General features: G+C 41.9%; 2 protein-coding genes across 3 annotated transcripts; one reads left to right on the plus strand and one right to left on the minus strand.

Annotated features, from left to right (window-relative positions):
• Positions 1 to 5959: 5959 nt before the first annotated feature.
• On the plus strand, positions 5960 to 19244 carry LOC311159542 (F-box/LRR-repeat protein 21-like). 2 transcript variants are annotated; one of them, XM_084215677.1, is made up of 7 exons: positions 5960 to 6082; positions 9309 to 9404; positions 10824 to 10964; positions 13438 to 13887; positions 14608 to 14730; positions 15214 to 15385; positions 16542 to 19244. In XM_084215677.1, the coding sequence occupies exons 4-7, from the start codon at positions 13516 to 13518 to the stop codon at positions 17183 to 17185; spliced, it is 1311 nt and encodes a 436-aa protein (XP_084071803.1). In that variant the 5' UTR covers positions 5960 to 6082; positions 9309 to 9404; positions 10824 to 10964; positions 13438 to 13515; the 3' UTR covers positions 17186 to 19244. The 2 variants fall into 2 exon arrangements, with proteins under 2 accessions (XP_084071803.1, XP_084071804.1); XM_084215678.1 differs by lacking the exon at positions 5960 to 6082 and adding an exon at positions 6405 to 6451.
• Positions 19245 to 20150: 906 nt separating this feature from the next.
• LECT2 (leukocyte cell derived chemotaxin 2) lies at positions 20151 to 24150 on the minus strand (the record flags this gene model as incomplete). Its single annotated transcript, XM_084215804.1, has 7 exons — positions 24093 to 24150; positions 23400 to 23532; positions 22385 to 22536; positions 21716 to 21886; positions 21267 to 21381; positions 20749 to 20900; positions 20151 to 20341 (listed from the first exon to the last, which is right to left on the minus strand). Exons 1-7 carry the CDS (start codon positions 24136 to 24138, stop codon positions 20151 to 20153), a joined length of 960 nt encoding a protein of 319 aa, XP_084071930.1. The 5' UTR covers positions 24139 to 24150.
• Between the last annotated feature and the right edge of the window lie 463 nt (positions 24151 to 24613).

Raw genomic sequence — 24613 nt, forward strand, 5'->3', positions numbered from 1 at the left:
ATCTATGCATGAATCCTAGGCCCCACAGATAAAATCCAACTGAGGTGGAGGCAAATGGTTGATACCCCTTCTATAACCTTTATTGTTAGCATTTCCCTTCCTGGCACAGGAACTCAACAAACCCACTTCCTCCTCTTGTCAACTGGGTGAACAGATTTTCTCAAATCTGTTAAAAAAAACCCCAGCACTTGGCAATGGCAGAAAAAGAAGATAAGGACATAAAGAGAGCATGAATGATTGCAATATAGGATTGAAGGGTAACTTGCATAGTTGTTGAATCCCTTCCTCTGATCTGAAGCATGGTCTTGTATGTCTGTACCATCCTTGGCCAAAATTTTCTTACCTGCTCTGAGGTTTTCCAAAGAGGGCTCTGGAGGCTTCATAAGCAGCTTTGCCAAGCTATAACTCAGCTATAAAACTACAAAGCTTTTTCTGGTATTAAAGCTCAAAATGTTTGCTGCTACATCAGGTGCTGACTTATCAGGTATTTCTTTTATCAGCTATTTTTCTGATCAAATCTTCAGCTGCCTACTATGGACAGTGTTAGTTCTCTAAGGCCTGTGTTTGCTCAGTGTGAATGACATCTATTTATTAAAGAGGGTAATCCAAACTAAAAGTATTAAAGATGGCATCTAATGACAATTTTTTGTGTGCTCAACTCAAACACATTTATCAGAAGCTCCGTGGATATGACTATTTCAGAGGATTTCACTACTCAGGCCAGACACTGTGATCTCTACACCAACACCAATAAATAGAAGCTGAATTAGCTGGCAGGTTATTTTAAACTCTGCTTAGATAATATTGAGTCAGAGGATCAAATAACCTGTGCTTTACAGATTAGTGGGCAGTTACTCATTGAAAGTCACAGCACTAATACATTAATAACCTAATAGGCACCAACAGCCCTGAGCAGCCCAGGCCTCACGCCCAGCCTTGCCCCAGGGCCCCAAGTGCCCATTTAAGCTCAGCCCTGGCCTGTCAATCCCTCCCTGAGCAAAGCAGGAGGCACTGGCACCCCTGAGCCTGGCCAGGAATCCTGACCCGGCTTGACCATGGACCTGCCACGCCCGCAGGGACCTGCTCCATGCTGTGGCTGAACCTGCCTGCCACCTGTGGACCTGCCTTGCTGAGCTGGGTGGTGACCCCTGCCCAGCTGGATGCCAGACCCCTGGCTCCCAGCCAGCCCTCATCTTACTGGAACCTTCTTCCAAAAGTTAATGATTGAAAAACTGGAGTTGTTGCTAGATAGAGATTATAAATGTGTAGATATATATATTTAAAATAAAGAATAAAACACATTGGCCCAATGGGGTTTGAACAGCATGCCTATAGTACACCAGAGGAATACAGCAGTTTCTCCACACAGTTTATTTTCAGACAAATTATAAACTACTAATACACCTTTGTGCTGGCTCTTTCCACAAAAAGGAAAAACAGCACCTCTATCAAGAATTTTCTTATTTTGCTTTGCAGTTTGATGGGCACTCTTAACTGTACCTACTAACAATTTTGTCCAAAATGTGTGTCTAGCATAAATATATCTATAGGAACTGTAATATGACATCTTACAGAATCACATAATTAAACAATGGGATTGGACTGGATTGCAACATACCTAGAGTTAACTCCCTTCAGTGATTCATTCTTATTTCTGGAGAGACAATATTAGACTGCTGTTGCATTTCTAAAAGTGCATCTCATAAAGATTTGCTCACATAAACCCATATTTCATCTCATAATTATAAAGGAAGGCTTTTGCAAAGAGGCATATAGGAATTGTTTTCCTAATTGTATTTCAGGTTCAGTGTGTACACTAGAAACTTTCACAAAATAACTTGGGTGATTTCTATTCCCAAGACAGGCTGTTTCTTGCTGCCTGTCTGCGCAGCAGCTGGTGTCTAGCAGAGCAGCTCATGAGCCTCCAGCAAACACGACATACTAACCCACTTTCTGGGCATGAGTCTCATTCACTGCTCCAGTCTGCAGTGTTAGGTTTAAATTGGTAAAGCTGCCGAGTTTGATCACAAAGCTTAAGTATTTGGGTTTTAAATTAAGAATGATAATTAAACTTTTAAAAGGAATGGGTACAATATAGGACTTATTTGGCTTAGTACACTGATACAAATGCAACTGTTTTCAGAGCCAAGCTAAGACTGACCCTGAATACCCTTCAGCATAGAAATGATGAGGCTTGTGTGAATTCCAGCCAGAGCCAGCACCATGGCCTCCTCTGTGATCTTCCAAGAGTTGAAGACAGCACTCAACCAAGAGTTGTGTCCTTTAGTTATGCGGATTTGTCAGAATCGTGATCATGATGAAAATGAAGCAGAGCTTGCATTAAATGTGTAAGTCCTGCAATGAAGTTCAGCTATGCCAAAGTATAGGTGTTAAAAAAGCTGGTGGTGAGTTCTTTTTGAGACCTCTCTGTATGAACTGGGTTTGTACAGCACAATGTACTGCATGGCTTCCTGCCTGATTTTACAATAAACATCCAAATTTCCTTATTTTTTTATTCTGAACTCTCTCCTCTCCCTTTTGCAGTCTGTCTGTTAAAAGCTAGTTAAGAAATGGCCAATAATTTCTAGACTTTTCACACAGTCCTCATAAAGCTTTCAAGTTCATGGCATACTGACTCTGAATTGACACATATTCAATCTTTGGTCTCAGGGAAATTTTGATTTCCAGAATCCTTTCTTACACTAATTAACTCATGGCTTTATTCAAACCGTTTTTCTTGATTACTACTTCAAAGCCCGGTGATAAAAAATTTGAATACCATTCTCGATCAAAGTGCAGAAAGAGTATGTATTATGAAACCTGTGCGAATTACTATGCAAAACATTCCTGTAAACACCATGAACATGAGAAGTGTATCTTTCTGTAAATCTGGTCTGAGGAGAGACAAGCACAGGAGGAAGGCTAAGCTTGACTGTGAGTGGCTTTGACGTGGGCAGTAGGGCTCAGGAAAGGAGGGCCTGTATGCAGTGTACCTGTGTCAGGGCCAGCCTGGATGGGCTCTGAGCAGCCTGCTCTAGGGAAAGGTGTCCCCTGCAAGGGGTTGGAGCAGCCTGACCTTTAAGGTCCTTTCCAACCCACACCATTTTGTGATTCTGTGATCCAGTGATGCAGCTTCCTTTCATCTTTGCATCTTGTGCATGACATGAAGGATTTGGAGATGCCAAGCTATGGTGTCAGGCCTGTGGGGTATGGGTAGAAGACAGAATCTCCTGGGTGGGCCCATTTTGTGCCTATTTCCTTCCAGTACTGTCAAATCCATACCTGATTTTTTTTAAAATTCAAATATAACTGTAAGCATTTGTGCAATAATGACTACAGCTATAGAATACATAGAATTCTTCTAAACTATTTTATACTTGTCCATTTTAAGTTAAGTACAAAACGTGTTTCTGCTAGACCAGATCAAAACAGGAAACTTCTATACAGAAAGCCTCAGAGATTAACCTATATGAATCTGTCTAAGGTACATTTGAACCTGTTCCTGCACAGCAGCCCAAAGCTTACTGGCAATGCACCAGAGAAACCCATGACTGGTGGATTTAGATAGTAGCTGCAAATCTGCACTAATCTCTGTTTACAATCTATCCTCTACTACTGTCTACAGAGAGTAACTACTAAGCTGAAGATGGATTTCATAGCAGTATACACTGAAAAAAAATCAGTTTAAAATAATCTACTAGGGACAAAATACTTGAAAAATTTACCTGGAACCTAATCTCCTACTTCCTGTAAACTCTGAATAAAGCAGTCAAGAACCATGTAGGTAAGAGTAATTTTGGCAGATTTTCTAAACTATATTGATTTTAAGAGCGTGGTGCATTTTGTCTCTGAAGAAACTGAAGATGAGTTGAGGAATTGAGGAATTTGAAGATGTCACAGTGACTGTATGACAAATATTCCTTTCAGGTTGTTTCATTAGCCTTTCAACATGCTAATTTTCTAGGCTTTTAGATGTGTGGGAATAAACTGTATTTTGAGGTCACACGAATAGTCAGTTAACTTTTGCCAGCTTTGGTTTTATGTAGGGCAGATATAATCTACCATGGAAATGCTGCACATGTTTAGCATAAAAAAATTATTTGAAGGCTTATTATTGGTAAATAATGGCTATGTGCAAGAGCCAGGAAATCTGTGGCTGCAAGTGTTTTGCAGTTGGTAATAAAAGCTCCATTGTTCAGATACAGCAAGATATAACTACAATAATAAAGCAGCATTGATTAGTGATGCACTGTTATGCAGTGTGTCTCTACAGATTAAATCTACAAGGTTTTTAAAAATTATGCTTTAGATAACATTAAAAGGCATACTTTGGGCATCTGCAGTTTGGACATGATGCAGTGCTCAGCCCAGTGCTTTGGAGAGGTCGCAGAGAGGATACACACAGCAAGCAGGGAAAGCCTTGCTGTTCAGGATAGGGCCCTTTCTGGCCAAAAGACTGCTAGGAAATCAGTAATAGCTTGTATGCCATCCTTCTTTGAGTCTCTGATTCTATGCCTAGCTCCCACAGGAAGGGCAGGGGATGGCTCTGCCTGGAAGGAGCAGCCCCTGGAAGAGGCTCATGGGGCAGTTTCCAAGGCCAGGGCTGCCCTAGCTCAAGGATGATGAGGGCTTACAGACACTTCATGTCAGGAAATGATGGAAAATACACGTGGCAGGAAATGAATGTGAGCCATTGTGTGCTCAGGTGGTCAAGAAGGACCTGGGTATCAGCAACAGCGTGGCCATGGGGACCAGAGCAGGGACTGACCCCTGCACTGGGCACTGGTGGGTGGGCCACACCTCCAGGGCTGTGTCCAGCTATGGTGCCCTCACTGCACAAACACTGCAGGACTGGAGGAACAGCAACGGAGCTGGGGCAGGGTCTGGAGCACAAATCTAGGCAGGAGCAGCTGAGGGAGCTGTGGGGCTCAGCCAGGGGATAAGGGGACTCCAGGGGGACCTTCTGGCTCTCTTCAAGTCCCTGACAGGAGAGTGCAGTGCCTGAAAGGTGGGAATCAGTGACCAGGCAACCAGCAACAGGACAAGAGGAAGGACAATGGTCTGAAGCTGGACCAGCGGAGGTTTAGGGCATTAAGAATTTCTTCCCTGAAAATGTCATTAGACATTGGAATGGGCTGCCCAGTGGAGTCCCCATTCCTGGAGGTGTTAAAGGAAAAGCTAGACATGACACTGAGTGCTGCACCGAAAATCACACTAGGAAAAGCCAGCATCCAGGAAGGAGACAGAAGAGCCCTGAAACTTTATTCCAATAAAGGGAGAGAGGCCACTGGGGCACAGGCCTGCGGGGTCTTCCTTCTCTTGAGCTTTTTGGAGGCCGCAGCCTCCTTTTATCCTAAACTCCTGGCTGCACATTGCCTTCTTCCTTTCCCCATCAGCTGAGGCACTGGGAGGGTACAGCATTCCCCAACCGCCCACCACATATTGAACCTGTACTTTTACCCCCAAGTTCAGACACTCAGGCTTGTGAGCACCCATCGCCTGTTTCAGGAGTCAAACCGTCTGGGTTCTGTAACCCAAACACAGCTTGAAGTGGGTAGAAACATTAAGGCTTATTTCAAAGACGTTGACACCCATGCCCTCACCCATGGAACTGCTTGGAAAAACATGAGCACACATCCTTCCTATCAGTGCCGCAGTGTGTTTGACAAGCTGGTGTTCGGTCACAGGTTGGACACGGTGATTGCAGAGGTCTTTTCCAACCTAAATGACTGTGTGACTCTGAGATGGAGGCCTGGTGAGGGGGAACCAACCGCCTCCTGCTCTGAGGGCCAGGAGCAGACCCGGTCCCTGCGGGGCTATCGGCGGTCACTGCGGGCCCCGAGCCCACACCTCGGCCCCCCCATTTTACCGCGGGCCGAGGGCGGCGGGCGCGAAATGGCGCCGCCGTCACGTGCCCGCCGCCCGCGGCCTCGCCCGGCGCCTGCGCTGGGGCGGCGGGGCGGCGGCTCCGCCCTCGGCGTGTCCCGGGCGCTGCGGGCTGAGCGCGGTGCTGGCCCTGCTCTGCCCCTGCTCGGCGCCTCGGCCCGGCCTCACGCTGCGAGGGAGCCGCGCACCGGCGGCGGTGAGCGGCGGGGCGGCCGCGGGGACTGGCCCTTGCGCGGCGGCCGGGGGGGGGGGGTGGGGGACAGGCCGCGGGGGCGGCCCGGGTTGCGGAGACAGACGGGCGGACTGACGGACGGACGGACAGACAGACAGGCGCACTCCGCCCCTGGAGACTTGAATTCTCCTTGTGCGCCCAACCTCGTGAGGGGCTCGGTGTGCGGAGCCCTGGGTTTGTGCCATCTCGGGAGCTCTCACCGAGCTGCGGGAGTGCAGTGCCTGGGAACTGATGTTCCCTTGTAAACATCTTCAGTGCTTCTTAAAGTCGGGGAGGAAGGCTTCAAGAAAACCTATGGAAGCAACGCTTGTTTTTCGTTCTTGCCGTGGGCGTGTAGGTGAACCCTCAAGAGAGGGCTTTCTAAAGAGCTGTGCAGCTTGGGATGTGTCGTTGAGTAAAACGAGGGGTCCTGGGTGTTGGGCACAGGGGGGAGGCTTCCTTCCAAAAATAATGCTGCAGTAGAAGTCCAATATCTAAATTTCACCCTAAGTGTGGCAATGCATTTGTATTTTTTCAGTTAAGATTAATGTAAGCATTAAGATGTTCAGCTGAATATGCTTATTTATAGAACTCTGAGGGTTTGTCATAAACGTACTAAAAATGTGGTAAATCCCTTGAATCAGAGGCTCAGTTTTGAGAAAAATAAGGACTGATTAAAAAAACTAAATAATCCTCTTCAGAAGCAAAAACGCCACCTATTAAAAGTCTAATAGGCCCTAGATGAAGAAAAAGCTTAATCTCTGAGCTCATCATCCTGAAGGACTACATCATCTGAGAATTAGGCTTCAAATTTATTTTTTACGTATGTTTTGCACCATACACAGTGGTTGAATTTGTGGTGGCAGCAGTTTTCCAGGGCTGCCTGCCCTGTGCAGCTCTTGTTCCCCAGGCAGACTCTGAATTCCGAGTTCCTTAACGTGGAGAGGGGTTGGCCTCGGGTGCTGTCACTGAACTGCGATTTCTTTAAAGACACTGTGATTAATGGGACCGGTATTTCAGCCGTGTAAGGCAGGTCTGTAAACATTAATTTCCAGGTGTTAGAAAGTTAAAGCTTAATTATAAAGATGCCAGCTTTATCCCGGAATGTTTCCAAGCTTGGTTATTTGGAAGGGGTTTTATTTTTCAGGAACTCAGTTTTTGCTGCATTTATGTTTGGTTGCTACTGTTTCTACTAGTATTTTATGGTGTTTTATTAATTCCTGTTGAGTCCCGGTGTTAAGAACTGGAAAGAAAATCTAGAAATCAGAGGAAGCAGTTACATCTTTGCAGCTTGAATCTGTGATAAGTTTGTTTCCAGTAATGAAACCTTTTTTTGAACTTATGTTGTAGCTTGGGTGGTAGTGAACAGCTACTGAAGGCTTGTTTAACAGAGCCACTGCTGACCACCTTTCAAATCCCCCTCCAAGCCCCCCTGCCACAGGAGAGGTTTTAATGTCCTAATTTTAGCAGAAGTTTACAGCTCTGTTGGCAGGATAAGTTGCAGAAACAGTTAATTAAATTGATCTTTTCTGAATCTTGATTGCTTTAGTGCATTTGAGGTAGTTTGAGTAGGATAATGTGCAGCTGTCAAAATACTGGATCACAGGTAGAGCTGCATGGGGGACGTGCACCAATTTTTGATACTTTGCTTATACAAATGAGGATATTAATAGATTTGGTGCACTTCAGCAGTTATCAGAGCGTTTCATTTCAGTGACTGTGTTGCTGCTGTTTATCTTTGATAATCATTTGGATACCTACCTTTGATAACAATTCACTGTTGTTTGCATAACAAGCTTGTATTTGATTCCATCTCTGATAACTGTAATATTTTATTATATACATTTCTGCTTAGATAAGCTAACGTTTTTATTCCTTTGGATAGTTCTTTTGGCCTTAGACACTCAGATGTACATCGGATGTACACCTGATTATGTTTTTATTGCTAACAGTCACTTCCAGTAACTTATTTTTTTTTTAGTGTACTATCTGAAATTCTGCTAGTTCTTATCTGCAGTGTAAAAGTATGAACTTCCATCTCTTCTGAGGGGTCTTGGGATAGGTCTATTCAAGAGAAGCTCTCTTCCTCAGTGATACTCTTGGTTACTTGGCTGTTACAGGTCCCATCTCTGTGAAATTCAGAAGCCTGAGCATTGTAGGTAGTCTTTATTGACTACCTATATTTGATACAGTTCTTACTATAAAAGGATATTACTGTCCTTTCCTTGATTTTCAGATGTCAGTTTACTGTTAGTAATTACTTTTGGCTGTGGCCACATGAGGAGTGTTGGGAAGAACTCTGAAATCCTGCATTCAGAACAGGTGGAAGGGTACTCCTGCCCCCCCCCCATGATGGGGTATGTAAAAGCAATATAAAGCTTACCACAACAAAGATTTGAGGGTTTTGTTGTATTTTTATAAAATAAATTTTTTCATTATGTTCCTGGGGTAAAAGCTTTGAATGATTACTTGTGATGGAAGACTGAAACATAAACGTACCTGTAATGTCATATTAAAAGGAAATACTGTGGAGGGAGGCCAGGGATTTTGATCTGAACCCCTTGCTGCAGTGCCTCGTGATGCACCTTGCCAGGTGGCCCGGGCTGTCACCTGGGTGCCGGGAGCTCATAAACAGGGAGGTGGCTGCGGGCTGGGTGCTCTGTTGTTGTCGGGAGCAGCTCCTGCCCTGTGACTGCAGCCAGGCCTGGGCAGGTGCTGGCGAGGGCTGTGCACGTTTGTGGCGGGGAGCTGGGCCATGTGGCCTCTGTGTGTTCATCACAGGCCATTAGACAGCCTTGCCACAGAAGGGCAGAAGGCAGGAAAAAACATTTGGGTGTTTTTTTTCTCTGTTTTTCATGACTCTTAGATTACTTTAGTAGCTACAGTGTTGTTTACCAAGATTCACTAGTAGTGATAATGGTAATGCAAATACTGAATAGCTTGCTGTTTACATTGTAAATGCAAATGCAGTTGCAACATTTGTTTCCCATCACTTTTATACTTAATCTGACCTCATGTTTCTTTCAGTGATAATATTTGCTTTGTGGGATAAGCTACCTTGTGTGAAGATGATCCCCTTCAAGCTCCTTTACAAAAGCAAGAAAATTTATACATTTATGTCAATATATTTCCCCATCATTTTTGCATTGGATGTAATATGATTTTTTTTTTCAAAACTAACACAGGCTTTTGTGGCATTTTATTTGGACAGGAGGGGAAAGCAGACAGATGCATGTGAGTGCCCCATGGCTGCAGCTGCCTCAGTTCACTTATTTATTGCCTATTGTAACTTGGAAGAATTCTTTAGGTAAGAAAGTTCTTTCAAAATATGTGGTTTGTAAACTTAATACACTTCTCTGTTGAATCTTTAAATTGCATTTCAGTGTTTTGTGATGTCAGTTATAATGTTATTTAAGCATGCTGTTTATATGTGGCATTATAAACCTTTTATTTGTTAGACACTGATAGTACTTAGGAAAATGAATTCTGTGTGCTGTGCAGACTCTGCTCACTTCACAGGAGAGAGAACGTGATATTTGCAGACTGTGCAATACCAGGCCACCATAAATGACAGATTTCTTCAGGTGCCACCCACAAACTGAGTTACTAATGAGTATCAGCTTTCCCTTTATAGACAAGCATGACTACTCAGTTCTAAATTTTCTGGTGTGTGAGCTGAGCAGCAGCATTACTTGCACAGATTGCAGTACTTGAGTTTGATTTTGTGTGGAAGATGGGGGCTACTTCTCATGTATTCCTAAATAGTGTATACTACACCTTTGTTACACTTGGCCTTTATAAAGCTCATATTAACTAGGTAGTTTTGTAAAGATGATATGATCTGGGAGAATCTAAAGTCTTGTCCAGTTTTTAAAGAAAAATAGAGAAGTTCAGCATTGGAAGGTTTCTATAAATGTTATTACTGGTTGAACATAATACCTGGTAAACATCTTCTGTTTCTACAATCTGTCATGATTTAGTGAGGTGGGTGTTGCTGTTCTTGTAGCTTTCCATTAAAGCATCTTCAGGTAATGTAAAATTGGTAACTGGATATGGGAGTTTTGGGTCTATTTTCTCATAGGGCACTGACATACTGTGTCATACTAAGACACAGGATGGTTTTTTCATTAGTATGTGGGAGGATATTTTTACATTATTGATATATTTTTTCCAGATACAGTTTAATTAGCCAAAATTGTTTGTTTACTGTCAAGATTATCATGGTGCAGTAAGCATACTTTTGGAGTAAAAGTGAATAAAGTTTAACATCAAGAGTCTTTAAATGTCAAAGTATCAGAGGTCCTGTCTTTAAGTATAACTTTTGATTCACATTATTTTGGTGTAGACTGAAAAAACATAGCCTGTATATAGGCTGAAAAAAAATTAAACATTTGTTATCATGGTTTGTAGTTTTCTTTGGGTAATACTCGAGAATTAAGAGGTGTATCTGTGTTGCATAGAGTGCTTATGTGACTATAATTGTAGATTATGCAAAAGCTTTTTTTTTTTGCCAACAATTACACCTTCCCCTTAGTTAAATGGTATTTTTCAGATAATGTTTGGTAAAACTAATGTGCTTGTTACATCCTGTTGCTCTGCTTCCACATCTGCTCTCAGAGCAGTGGGTTCTGTTTGTCTCAGTCTCTGTTCCAGAATTGTTGTCAGTCTTTTCTATGGCTTTCCCAGACACTGCAGAACAGTTTTTCTTTGGTTGGTCGCTTCACAGGTCAGTTCATCTTCTGGGACCCATCCCTGCCTTCTGGTTAAGGAATCCATGCACACATACAGGATGACTCAGCAGTGGGATGCATGTTCAGATACCAGAAAGGTGCTGGTAACTTGACAGGAACCTCCACATTCTTTGGAGGTAGGGTTTTGTGTGTGTGTGTGTAAACCTCTCATTTGAATGCTGCCTGGGTTATATCACATGGGAATGTCATTTAGCCAACTTCAGTTGTGCTTTAAAATACATACTGTTCATAAGGATTCAGAATGAAGTAGGGATTCTTGTTTTTGCAGTAAATATTGGGGTTTCATGTTTGTTAAAAATGCTACAATGCATAACCAATGGAACCTTTTTCTGGCTTTGCATCCCACGCTGAATAATAGGAATTCATTTTGCTAGATAAAAAGGACTGTAGTGTAGAATTCTAAACATAGACATTCTGGAGACAGCAGTTTCTAAAGGCTGTAGCAACAAGAACAAGTTCTGGCCAAATTCCAGCAGGCAGAGCATAGATGCTGTGTATACCAGCAATACCATGCTGCATCACTTCCTACATCTGGAGTGCTGCTTCTGGTCTGTAGCTTGACCTGTGGTTTAGGGAAATGTCCTTTCTGGTTGTTCTCAGATGTCAGAGCTTCCTTGTAGGAGCCAAATCAGCACCCATGAAGTTCAAGTAAGTTTCAGGTGAGATAGGAGAAATTTCCATTTTTATCAGAAACCTGTCTTTAACCAAGACAGATCTGCATGAGAATAGCAATAGCAAGGAGAAGCTTCTCAAACAATAGCATGTGTTCAATTTCACTTTTTTGTTCCAGACTTTTGTTGTAGTAAACAGCCAAGTGTGTAATTCCTCTCGAGTAGGGAGGAAGAAAAACAAGCAACAGGTGTATTTGACTTAAAAGGTATTTCGCCTTAGCTAAATTTAGCAAGGCTATGATCAACTGTTAAGAGAGAGTTTTGTAATGGTTAATTACTACATCCACACTTAATGGTTTGGAATGCCCATTTGTTGTGTGACTTAAAGTAGTCTAAAGTCATAAAACATGATTGTGTAGATGATAACTTGATGGTCTAATAGCAAAATGTTTATTCATGCTGAGCCTGCATCTTCATTACATTAGTAACACTGTTCATGTAAGCCATGTGTCTACTCAGGGAAGAAAAACTATTATTTAATATAATTTGAAGAGTGTTGCTGGGTTATCTGTCTGCATATGCTGATTCCAATCACTAGTGGAAATTTAAATAGACTGGGTGAATATGTATAACAACTGCTAAAATAAATTCCTTGGTGATTGAGATAATTTGTCAGGAAGTCAAGCAGTAACGAAGCTGGTTGTATGAACAGCCCTTAATAAATTGGCTGCATTTTTCTTTCCAGTTTCTCAAAGAATGCAGATGCTTTCTTTTCATAAAAATTGAGTTTATCAGACACTCTTGAGCCAAACACATCAGGTTTTATAGGTTGGGGAAAATGCCAGGTAAATTTTTGATAGGATAGTATTTATTTTGGCAGCTGTTTTTGCAATACACGGATTTATGGGTGGTTTCTTTTCTTCCTTTCCCCTTTCCCTCCATAAAAAAGATACTATGGAAAATTTTCAGTCCAGAAAAAACAAGCTGTGGGGGTTGCCATGGGAGTTTGTTCAGTAAAAATAGATAATATGCTCTGTTCTTTCTTGAAAAATACATGGTTGCTTTGAAAATACTTCACACAGGTTAGGAAGAGAGAAGTTCTGGATGAACATCTGGTTAGTGGGACATTTGAGAAGGGGCTTCAACCTCTACTAAAATGAAGTGGCAAAGCCAGTTGTTGAAAATTGACTGAAAAACAGAATTCAGTCTAGAATGGACTTGGTTAGGTTGCACTGCTTCAGCCTGTGAAAGCAGAGCTTTTTTTATTATGCTGCTCTTCTGAGCTCTGGCTCATGGGGCAAATGTCCCTTGCTGAAGCAGATCTGTGCAGTTTGCTGATTTCCAAGGTCACTGTCCTTTTCCTGCTGAAAAACAGCATGTGAACCTCAGTTACTTTGCCCTGCTTTGATAAGTGGCCTCTGAAATTTTTTATTGTTAGTTATGCAGACACTTTCCTCTGCTTGGCATTATTTGGAAAAAAAGCAAACTGAGGAAGGTGGGCAGAACTTTTCAATCTGACTCTTCTGAACATGTCTGTTCCAGGTTTATCTGTGTTTAAAAAAGGAGTTTATGAATTAGGTTTTTTTGTTGATAAACCTTTTTTAGAGCTCGTGAGTAGATTCCATAGTTTGTCAACTGAGTTTAAATTTAAACAATCCATTTTCTACTTCTGAATTAAATTGCTTTTAAATACTTCTTGATCCCTACAAAATGTTTTATGTACTATGAAATACTACTACATGAAACTACACTTGGTAAATTAACAAGTCCAAGTTGTCCAGATTCAATCCAAATAGTACAAAATAAAAGATACTGAAAGAGAAGGTCCTTGCCAACATCTGTGCCCTGGATATTGACATATGGATATGCTTCTTTTCAAAATAATGTGCTGTATTTAAATGTTATTAAACTTGTTATTGCTTACTGTGTTCCCACTGGCCTTTCTCCGTTCCTCCCATAATCTTCTGTGTTTTTCTAGAGACTTGTTGTATGTGAGACCTTTCAGAAACCTGTGTAGTTTGAATACCTTGGATTGTTACATTGTGAAATTTTCACCATGAAGAGAGCTGGGCAGAAGGTGGCGGCTGGAACTGAAGCTCCTGGAACATCCCAGACAAGCAAAAAACAGAAAACTGGTTTATATGGCTCAGGGTTTGGGGAATCTGACCTGAGCACCTCGATGGACTGGGGCAGCCTTCCACACCACGTGATCCTGCGTGTTTTTCAGTTCCTCACTTTAGTGGATCGAGCCAGGGCATCTTCTGTTTGTCGAAGGTGGAATGAAGTTTTTCACATCCCAGATCTCTGGAGGAGGTTTGAATTTGAACTTAGCCAGCCAGCCACTTCTTATTTAAAGTCTACACATCCAGATCTCATTCAGCAGATTATCAAGAGGCACGCTGACCATCTGCAGTACGTCAGCTTCAAGGTAAGCTGTGGATGAGCTTGGGTCAGTGTCACGTCACTGAGCACGAGGGATGCAGCTGTTCTGTGTCAGCTGCCTTAAGGCTTGTACCTGGCAAGTCTTATGTTTAAAAATGCAACTACTGCAGCATTTTATTTCCACATGTGCACACAGTTTCATCCAATTTTGTGCACTCTAACCTCTGCAGAGTTAAGAAATAGTGGTTGTTGTACGAAACAGAGGTGGAAGGTGAGGCAAAAATAAGAGATTTGTTCAAAGTTACTCTCCAGGCTTACGAATTTTAAATCAATTCATTATTTAAGATGCAAAGGTGTTGTCCATATAGATAAAATCGATTAGTTTGCTGGAGCAAGGACTTTGTCAAGTCTTTTTTGGGCTCTAAAAATTGGCATTTAAAAAAAATGCATACACATCACTTCGTTTTGTAGCACCAGTACTGTAAGAGTATTGTGGTAATGTGAGGTTATTTGATGACAAGACTAGGATTTAAGGTATGTGTTCATACTATAATTACCCAGCAGTCACACTCAGGAAAATTTTCTAATAGTAACTTCCCTGAACTCTTTCTGGTCTTGAAATTTTCAGTAAATATTGCACTTTGTGCCTGTGATGATTGCAATCGGGAGCTGAGTAGATGTGGAACCTACAGTCATGGGTATCCATGGTGCTGTTTTCTAAGTAACACTGCAGAATGACTTCACTGTTTTTAAATTGCTTTTATAGGTTGATAGTAGTACTGAGTCAGCAGAAGCAGCCTGTGACATCCTTTCTCAGTTGGTGAACTGTTCTATCAAGACACTAGGTTTGATCTCTACAGCAAAACCAAGCTTCATGAATGTCTCTAAGGTAAAGTTCTACAAACTGTAACTAGCATATTTTAATTCACTCTTAAACCACTTTAGCTTTCTTAATGTTCTGTTCTTAAGTTGATGGCAATTTTATGAAACAGTCTCTAGTTACTTTGCAATAACAGAAGAATTACTTTGTGGAAAATAAAGGCCATTTCTTTTTTTTCCTGCAGAAAAACTCCAGATACTTCAGGCTCATCATTGTATCTAGTTATCTCTGTAGTTATCAATGTATTACACTGAAATGATAAATCAGAGTAGATAAATAATAAGTGTAAGGTTAATTTTGTCACATGCAGCAGCATATTTTTAAATAAAGATCCCCTCTGTTTATGTTGAAATAATTCTTTGTTACATGAAAAAGGGGATCCATGTGAAGTGTTTATTTTTGTACTTTTTGTGTAGAATGTGAGGTCAAAGCACTGAAGTTTTGCTCATCTTTTTGTAAGAATTTTTTCCCTCTTTCCATTTCTCTGAATAGGCTCATTTTGCATCAGCACTGACAGTAGTTTTTGTGAACTCCAAGTCGTTATCATCAATCAAGATAGATGACACACCCCTTGATGATCCTTCCTTGAAGGTTCTTGTTGCTAACAACAGTGATACTCTAAAACTACTAAAAATGAGCAGCTGTCCTCATGTTTCACCTGCTGGTGAGTACTGAATATATGTGAAAAATGAAGTTGTGAAGTATCATAATTGACTTAGTCTTGAGTTTGGACAATTCAAAAGTGAAGAAGAAGGTGGTTGTTAGTGAATGAGTTGGGTTGATGAAGGTGGGGGTGCTACTCACTTGACTGCATCTGCTGGAATCCTGGGGATATTTTTTCATTTTCTCCAACTGCTTTGCTACCTCTGATGATAGGCCTTGAGGCCTTCAAAATTAGTGCAAGCCTTTCACACATGCTCAGAGGATGTGCTGTTCATTGCTTTACCTTGTGAGGGTAACCAGATGGCTCCTTAATGTGTGTGCAGATTTGTAAACTTAACTAACTGGGGTTCTGTGGGAACACCACAGAGTCCCTGATCCATGAATCAGCCACTGCTTGGTGGGATAAAGGAGATTATAACAGTTGTCAGTAATTGTTTTGCAAGGTGCAAAACGATTACTGTGTGTACAAATTTCAGAGACCTGTGGTGTTAGACTGTGAGTGTTTCCAGCTTCCAGAGTGCCCTCATGTGTCCAGATCTGGGACTGGTGACTTCCTCATTGGTTGGTGAAGGACTCAGTCCCTTCAAAATACAGCCTTGCTGAAAGTTCAGAGGGCTTCATGTTCCCTTCTTACTTTCTTTTCTCCTGAAACCTTAGTGCTGGGAAAAGGGAGTCTGGGTCTGGTCTATTCCTGTATTCTTTTCTGGAGTCCACAAAAGATGACTTAATCAGTGTTCTTCATATTCCAGCAGATTGGAAGGAGTTAACATTATTTAGGTCTTTATTCACAGAGGTTGTTGCTGTTAAACTGGGTGGTGGGGATTTAAATAGTTGAAAGTTGAAGGAATGAATATTAGGGAAGGGAATGGCAGCAACTTCAGCTGAATCTGACTTGATTTCAGTTGCTTCTTGAAAGCTGAGGAAATTCTGCATAGGGACAGACAAAGAGGAGATATGCAGATCCAAGATGAATGTGACTTGTGTCTTTTACTGTGGAGTGTTAATGGCCAGAACTCTGTAAAAGGTTGTGGGTACCTGGTACTTGGGTATTTCATGGGGTTTGGATATAAGCATGAAAATTCAAGCCAACTTTACAGAGAACAGCTGTGCTTATTTTCACTTTTCATTTTAGAGAGTGAATTTTTTTTGTTCCTCAGGCATTCTTTGTGTGGCTGATCAGTGCCATGGACTTAAGGAGCTGGCTTTGAACTACTACATATTAAGTGATGAACTGCTGCTGGCTCTTTCCAGTGAAAAACACGTTGATCTCGAACACCTTCGCATTGACGTCGTGAGTGAAAATCCCGGACAAGTTCAATTTCACACCATTAAAAAGCAAAGCTGGGATGCTCTTGTTAAACACTCCCCCAAAGTCAACATTGTCATGTATTTCTTCTTGTATGAAGATGAATTTGATGCTTTCTTCAGAGAGGAAACCCCTGTCACACACCTGTACTTCGGTCGTGCAGTCAGCAAGGCCATGCTGGGTCGCATTGGCATGAACTGCCCCAGGCTGATCGAGCTGGTCGTGTGCGCCAATGGACTTCAGCCTTTGGATGATGAACTGATCCAGATCGCTGAGCGCTGTAAGAACCTGACGGCCATGGGGCTGGGGGAGTGTGAAGTCACCTGCAGAGGTTTTATTGAATTTGTAAAGATGTGTGGGGGCAGGCTCACTCAGCTTTCCATAATGGAGGAGGTGCTGATTCCAGATAGTGATTACAGCTTAGATCGGCTTCATCTGGAAGTCTCCAAACACCTTGGAAGAATGTGGTTTCCTGATATGATGCCGACGTGGTAAATTCGCTGTGTGGATAAAACTGTGGGTTGGGGTGCTGCTTTCTATGCAAATAAAAAATTTAAAAATCAAATGTGAAAATTTTCTTCCAGATTTGAGTTTTTCTTCCTTAAGAAAACCTCTCTTAACTAACAGCAAAACACTCTAAAATATTAATTATATATTGAAGTAGAAAATAGATTTAAGTGTACTTAATGGTTCTGAAAGTATGTCTGTGGTTTACAGGTGCTTCAAACTTCAGTGAATTTGGGCTTCTCTGAGCTTCAGTTTAAACATTCCATTTACTTTAGGTTGGGTTTGGGTTTTTCTTTTTTTTTTTTATGTCTTTGTTTACTCTTTCTGATCTAGTCAGAAGAGAAGCTATTTTCCTTTAGGAAATCTATCTGTGGAAAGCTGGATAGAACTTTGAGTACAGTATTATTTGTTATGATGTTTTATATAGCTATTTTTTAAAATAATTCATGTGTTAATTGTAAAAGCTTGTATATTAAAATACACTATCCCAGGTTAATCAGATGTGACCTAGCTTAAATTCAGAGCAGTATAATAAAATGTTAATAAGCTTATGCTTACAAAAATTTTTCCAGCTTTAAATTGCACTTTAAATAATTTTTTCAGATTACAGAAACTAGGGAATGCATTGTACAGTATGTTATTTTTTGTCTTATGCATTAAAAGGATGAGAAAGAGATTTTGTTAAAATTACTGATTATAAGTTTGGTTCTGGATTGATTGCTTGAGTGAGTAATAAAGCACTTTGGAAACTGTCAGGACAATAAGGAATAGCATTGGATTTGGGCTCCGGTCTTTGTACTCAAAGACTGATGTCTGAGTGCTGTTCCATGCTTTCATTGCTAAGAAATAAGATTTCATAAATGTAGCTGGTAAGGAAAGATCAGAGGCAATACTATTGTCTTTGATTCATTTCTGTTTGGAATCAAGAATTTATAGCACTTAAAATTGTCACTTAGAGGACTAAATGGACTGTAATAATCTCACCTGTTTCTTCCAGAGCTTTGTGTAAGCCCTGATTTCTAGAGAACGGCTTGGTGAAAGTATTCCTGAAATATTTCAGGACTGTTTAATACTTGTTGCTATTAATTGTTTTTTGAGACAGATTGTATTATATTTATTTTCTTAAAAGGGGAAAGGCATGGTGAGTTGATGTAAATTAGAGTATGTATTTTTGTGTTATCATTTTGCACACTGTAAACTTAAATGCATTGTATATAAATTTTTGCTGTAATGATTATGGTGCCACACTTGTTGCATCTTCCTATTGATAATGAGAAGTCTACAGGAATTTGCTGGTGGTGGTTGTCACTGTCATGGCTTAACCCTGGCTGTCAGCTGAGCCCCTCACAGCCAGAGGGATGGGGGAGAGAGTCAGAAGGTAAAAGTGAGAAAACTCATGGCTGGACACAAAGAGTTAATTAGTAAAGCAAGAGCCACACAGGCAGGCAACCCCCAAAAAGGGAATCTCTTCACCACTTCCATCAGCCATGTCCAGGAAAGCAGGGTTCTATCACCAATAAACACGCCCCTTCCTCCACCTCCCCCCAGCTTTATATGCTGAGCCTGATGTCATACAGTATGGAATGTCCCTTGGGTCAGCTGGCCTCAGCTGTCCTGTCCATGTCACCTCCCAGCCTGTGCACCCTCAGCCTCCTGCCTGCTGGGGCAGTACAAAGCAGAGCTGGGCTGGGCTCTGTAGGCACTGCTTATCTACAGCAAAAACCATCCCCCTGTTACCTGTGCTGTTTCCAGTACAAATCCACAGCTCCATTCTACCCCAACTAGAACCAGTGCATTCACAGCAGAGAATAAGTGAGTTTCTTCCCCACTTTTACAAAACAGCAGTTAAAGGGTTAAACCACGCTTTTCTTGGACACACTTGTTCCCAGCTGGAAGCCCAAGGATTCAAGGTTACACACCTGAGTCAGTAATGCTTTATTGCCTGTTGCACAGTTAAGAAGCATCTGTCTGACTCTGGTTAGTAGAGGCTGTGAGCTGAGCACTTTGATAATCCAGGGGATTATAATTTAAACACAAAACTGAAATATTTCCAAACAGTATTTGGTTCAAGATGTGTGGTTTGCTTCAAATGGAAATGTAATAAAGTGGTTTAATTCATACACTAGACTCATCCATCTGTTGCACTGTGTCCTCTTGGGGTTCTCTCCTGCTAGAAGCAATGGATGTGACAAGCCTTGGGAGAGACTGGAGAATGGCAAATTGGTCATTGTCGTTTCACCTTTGTGCCTGAAACCTGATTTCTGAAATGCAGACCATAAAATGGAGCGTGGACAAGCTTGTGAGTCCTCGGGAAGTCCTGGAGTCCTCCCTCTAGCCAACAGAACAGTGTTGGTATAGTTATAAACATTGGTGACAAAGTTACAGTTCAGGGGGAAGCTCTTAAAAGGCTGCTTCGAATATTGTCCCTCTCTCAGTCCTGGTTGCAAAGGCAGTGTTTCTGTGAAGCCACAAATCACAGAATCACTGAGGTTGGAAAAGACCTTTAAGGTAATCAAATGTGGCTGTTTAATGTCAGCTTGTTCCAGCTCCAAGCTTCCAGTTAAATAGGCCTGCATTGATGAATGTTGGGATTTTTTAAAGCATTTGTTCTCCCTGATCTGAACAAGTGAGGCCAGCTGGTGCTTGGGGGAGAAGCTGACAGGAATGTGCCTTCTCTGCCACTGGAGGGAGTGAGCGTGTTGCATTTTAGCTGATTTTTCAGACTTTGAGAAAGCTTATAGCTAGTCATTGCTAATTTCCTGATTCTCTGGTAAATGCAAATTCCAACAAAACCTCAAATCATTGTTTTGTGAGTCCCTGTTGCCATTCAACAGACACTGTTTGTGTATGGCTCAAAGTATTGTACAGGTGATGGTATAAACTGTAGTGCATGAGAAGAAAAACAGCTTTTGGATGCTGAGATGGATTTATTTGGAATTTACTGTGTTTCATTTCAATCTCTCTGCCCTTTCCCCCTTTCAAGATTGCTTGTAGGATCCGAGTGGTCGCAGTTCTCAACATGAATATGAGATGTGATCCCAGGAAATACTCTTTGCATCGGCAACATTCTCCCAAGGACTTGTCCCTTGGAAATTTCACCACTGTATCTTATGGGATGGATACAGAGTAGTTTTACACAGAACTCTGGTGAAAAAAACGAGAGGGAAAACCTCAGATGACTGATGAAGCATTTGTTCTTCTGTACTATATTTCAGAAATATTAACAATGTCTGTCTTGCCCTTTCCACTGATATAAAAATAGTGGAAACATTGAAATAGCAGAAACGCTGTGGTCATAAAAATTAGGTAGTGGTTGGAGTCATTGAGTTGGTAGAAGAGGGAAGGCAAGGAGAAGGTGGGAATTTGTGCTGTAGAAAAGAGAAAAGCTTGAAGACATTCTGCAGAACTCAGTTATTTGTGTTGTAGCAGGAGCAAGTTCTGAATGTAAGTGGATAGAAGTAAACATGGCTAAACTACATGGCTAACTGCAAGGTAATGCATCCTTTATGAGCTCGAGACAAAGAAATGTTAAATGACAGGTAGCTATTTACCTGGTCCCCTGATTTGGACTCCATCATCAATGGCATTTCCATTGTGGAAGAATTTAACAGGCCCAGAGAGCTGGCCAGAGAAGGGGGCGTACACGGTGGCCCCGTCAGCACAGATGACATCCACTGCCCGGTGCTTCCCTTTGCCATTGCGTCTGCAAACAACAAACACATCTTTACAGAGACCTCTGCTCAGGCCCAGTGCTGCAGAGGGAGGTTAGGCAGCACATGGGGAGGTCTGGAAATGGGCTGTTAGGACAGAAACAGTGTCAGCAAACTGGCTGAAGGATCTGACAAGGTGTAGGTGACGTGTTAGAGCTGGAGAAAAATGCCTTTCTTCCAGGTCTTTAAATAAAGACCATAGCAGAGAGGTGTTATGAACAATGTGGGCAGCCTAAAAGTTTCTAAGTCCAATCCAAGCCTTCGAAGCTGTAATTTTTATGTGACCTAAACAAAGGTCACATAACTCTTATTTCAGTGGAAGTACAACAAAACCCCATGTGTTCTAATTATTATATTACCTTGGAGCTCCATAGTATCCACAGCCATACTTATCACAGCCTCTTATCTCGTTGGTAGGGTTCCCAGCACACACTGCAGCCCAGCGCCCATCCTGCTGTGGCAGTGGTGGAACATCTTTGAAACACAGAACACAGCACATCAAAGTTAAATTCTAGATTGTTTCATCACTTGCATGTTTGCAACTACTAATTTTGATTTACAGTAAGGTAAGAACATGCTGACATTACATTCCATGCTTCTAGTTGGATTTTTCTCCATAAAATTTGTAATCCTTTAGGAAATGTAAATGGAATGTAGACCTAAGCTGGATCGTAATAGTTCTAGATTAGGGTTATTTCATAGAGGAAAATGCTTTAAATACAAAAATTCAAAAAGAGTATCACAGGTCCTGGAGTGCAAATCTACTCCTGTTCTGAGTTGTGTATTCTGTTGTTAAGGGTTTTTTTACCAGGTGTAAGCAGATGAGTAGGATCAGAGTGGTCACAGTTCTCAACGTGGATGTGAGAAATAATGCCAGGATACACTTTTTGCATGGGCAGCATTTTCCCCAGCTGTTGCCCTTTGCGGATTTGGCCGTGGTACCGGATGGGGTGAATGCAGACGAGCTTCACACAGTAACCTGGGAGAGACAGGAGAGGAAGCAGGGTCAGGAAACATCAGCTGCATCTTCTCCTGGGGTGAGCAAGCAGCACTCCCTGCCAGCCTCTTACTGGAGAGGGTTGGGATGAAGCAGAAATGTAGTCGAGGTACCAACAATGACTATATTTGCCAGGGCAAAAAGGAAAAAAGGGTGTTGGAAAATAGAGACAGGAAAACATCCTCAGCAAAACTGAGGATATATTTCCGTTGCTTTATTTTTACAGTTTCCTATTTTTTGATTTGGGGTTGTTATTTTCCTGCTACCTGTTTTTTCAACTCCTTTCTTCCCTCCTCTCCAAGGAAAGCATAGGAAAGGACTACATCCTGCTGGTGCTGTCCTCCAATATTTCAGCATACTAGAGAGGATGTAAGATTAATCAACACTGTGCTTGAATTGAAGAGCCACAGAAACCTTGCTCAAGTAAATGAAGTGATTACTTGTGCATGTCTCACAGCACACCTGCTGTTAATTACTTGCCTGATCCCCTGATTTGGACTCCATCATCAATGGCATTTCCATTGTGGAAGAAGCGGATGGGTCCCGAGAGCTGCCCGCTGAAGGGAGCGTACACCGTGGCTCCGTCAGAGCAGATGACATCCACACCCACGTGCTTTCCTTTGCCACTGTGCCTGGAGGCAGAAATACATAATTAGGGACATGTCTCAAGGTTAATGTTATGTTACAACTGGTCACTTAATGCAGGATGATAGCTGGAGCTTGTCTAAGAACAATTTTTTACCTGCAATGAAATTGAACAGAAGTAGCAGGTTTGAAGAATCTTTTTGTTGTTGTTGTTGCAAATTGTTCACATTACTCTGACCTTCTTCAGAGTGGGATGAATTTTTAAATTTAAGCTTATTTTTTACTTTCCCCAAGTTCATGGGGTATTTCAAACTGTTATGGAAAAGTACTATTTTATCCCCAAAAAACAAGCGTGCCATGTAAAATAGAATTTTGGCTGGCATTTTCTCACTTAGAAATTTGGAAACTGCATGATGAAAATGGACCCTTTTAGAGCCTGGGTAAAGGAGATGGCAAGAAAAGGTGGGAGTCATTCCACATATAAAAGCATTTCTTCAGAGAAATATAACCTGTTGTTGTATGAGGTCCCTACTTAGAGACAGTGATGCTGACAGATTTTTACTTTGTAATTGAATCTACTCAGCTTCCTGTAAGCTGTTGCTGAGTGCTGGTTAAATTTCCAGAGTATAAGCAACAAGGGTAAATGACACAAATCCTTGAAATACTTTCATTTCTTTTACTCTGCCTATAATTCACGTAACAGTCCTGCTCTTTCACCCCTGCATCTGTTGTCAGCAGTGGTATCCCTGTGCTTCTGCAAGATTGCCAAGGAATATCCCAAAAACCAGCCAGAGGTCCTGCGGACAGCAGTATTCTCTCATTCTGAGAGTCAGCTCTGTGTAGCTGAACTCTTCCTGGTGCCTGCACATTTAGGGTAGGAGGGCGAGGTGAGCCCTGGCAGCCGGGTTACCTGTCAGCGCCGAAATTGCCGCAGCCGTATCTGTCGCAGCCGCGGATGCGGTTGGTGGGGTTCCCGCTGCAGATCGCCGCCCAGTGCCCGTGCTGGTGCTGGGGCGGGTGTGCCTCCAGCTGCTTGGTGAAAACTTCACGTGGAAGAGAGGAAAAATAGGGGAAAATCAACCATGTTCTTAGTCCAGTGCAAGAGAAAGCGTTCAGGTACAAAATAGGGTGTTTAAAGGGAAAGACATGAGCTCCAAGGAGTTTGTAATTTCAGAAACTCTAGGTAAAAGGGCATTCTACAACCTGCTGTATAGACTTGATCCATTTTTTTCTGATGTCTTGCTTTAAGGTATATACACCAAAAAGAAAGCAAAGCTATAGATAAAGCTATAGATACAAATAAACTATTTTTACTTTCTAATCGTGCTGGGTTGATGGTTGGACTTGATGATCTTAGAGGTCTTTTCAAACAATAACAATTTTATGATTCTTTCTGAAAGCTCCAGCTACTTCAATATATGTCTCTTAATGCACACCTAATTCCATATTTTACAATAGTCATAACTGTCCACATTACCATCATTCCTCATAAAGCTAGAGGGAAAAACCTCAGCATTATTTATGTTCAAGTGAATTCCAATAATTCATTATTATCTGCCTAAACCCAGTGAAGCCCATTTGCATTACAGCAATCTCAACTCACCAGTGGACACCAAGCTGACCAGAGTGACCAGACTGAGAGCTGGCATTTTGGGGCTCTTTGATCCAGTCAAAGACATTGAACAGCTGCTGCCTGAGGTATTTATGTGCTTTGGAAAGCCCAAGTCCGTTGTCTTGGCCAATCAGTCTCGAGCTAAATATTACAGCTCCAGGCTGGTGGTGTTGTCATACTGGGCACTGTGGTGGTCTGCAGGCTCTGACAGTTGTTAAAGATGGTTGGGAAAGATGGATAAAATAACTGGGCTCTTAACAGTAAGAGATGGAAATGACCCCACATTTCAGGAAACTCTGGTTGAGCTGTTTCTTAACACATTTTCTTCCTCTTCCTGGAGTAAGGTCACATTTGGGCCAAAAATGGTAGGAACTGCAAATATGGTTCAGAGGATTGAACTGGAGGGAAAAGGTGGCCAAAGCTCCAGAGTGGATGTCACCAGTTTATCCTTTGCTGCTCATTTCTCCCTGGGTGTTTGTGCCGACCAGAGCTTTGTGACTGAGAACACAGGA

Source organism: Fringilla coelebs (assembly GCF_963513975.1).
Source record: "Fringilla coelebs genome assembly, chromosome: 15".
Classification (NCBI taxonomy): Eukaryota; Metazoa; Chordata; class Aves; order Passeriformes; family Fringillidae; genus Fringilla; species Fringilla coelebs.

Coding starts and splice junctions, on each gene's coding strand:
- LOC311159542 (XM_084215677.1), top strand. CDS start 13,516: ATGAAGAGAGCTGGGCAGAAGGTGGCGGCTGGAACTGAAGCTCCTGGA. Junction 13,888..14,607: donor TGCAGTACGTCAGCTTCAAG/GTAAGCTGTGGA, acceptor TTGCTTTTATAG/GTTGATAGTAGTACTGAGTC. Junction 15,386..16,541: donor TCCTCATGTTTCACCTGCTG/GTGAGTACTGAA, acceptor TTTGTTCCTCAG/GCATTCTTTGTGTGGCTGAT.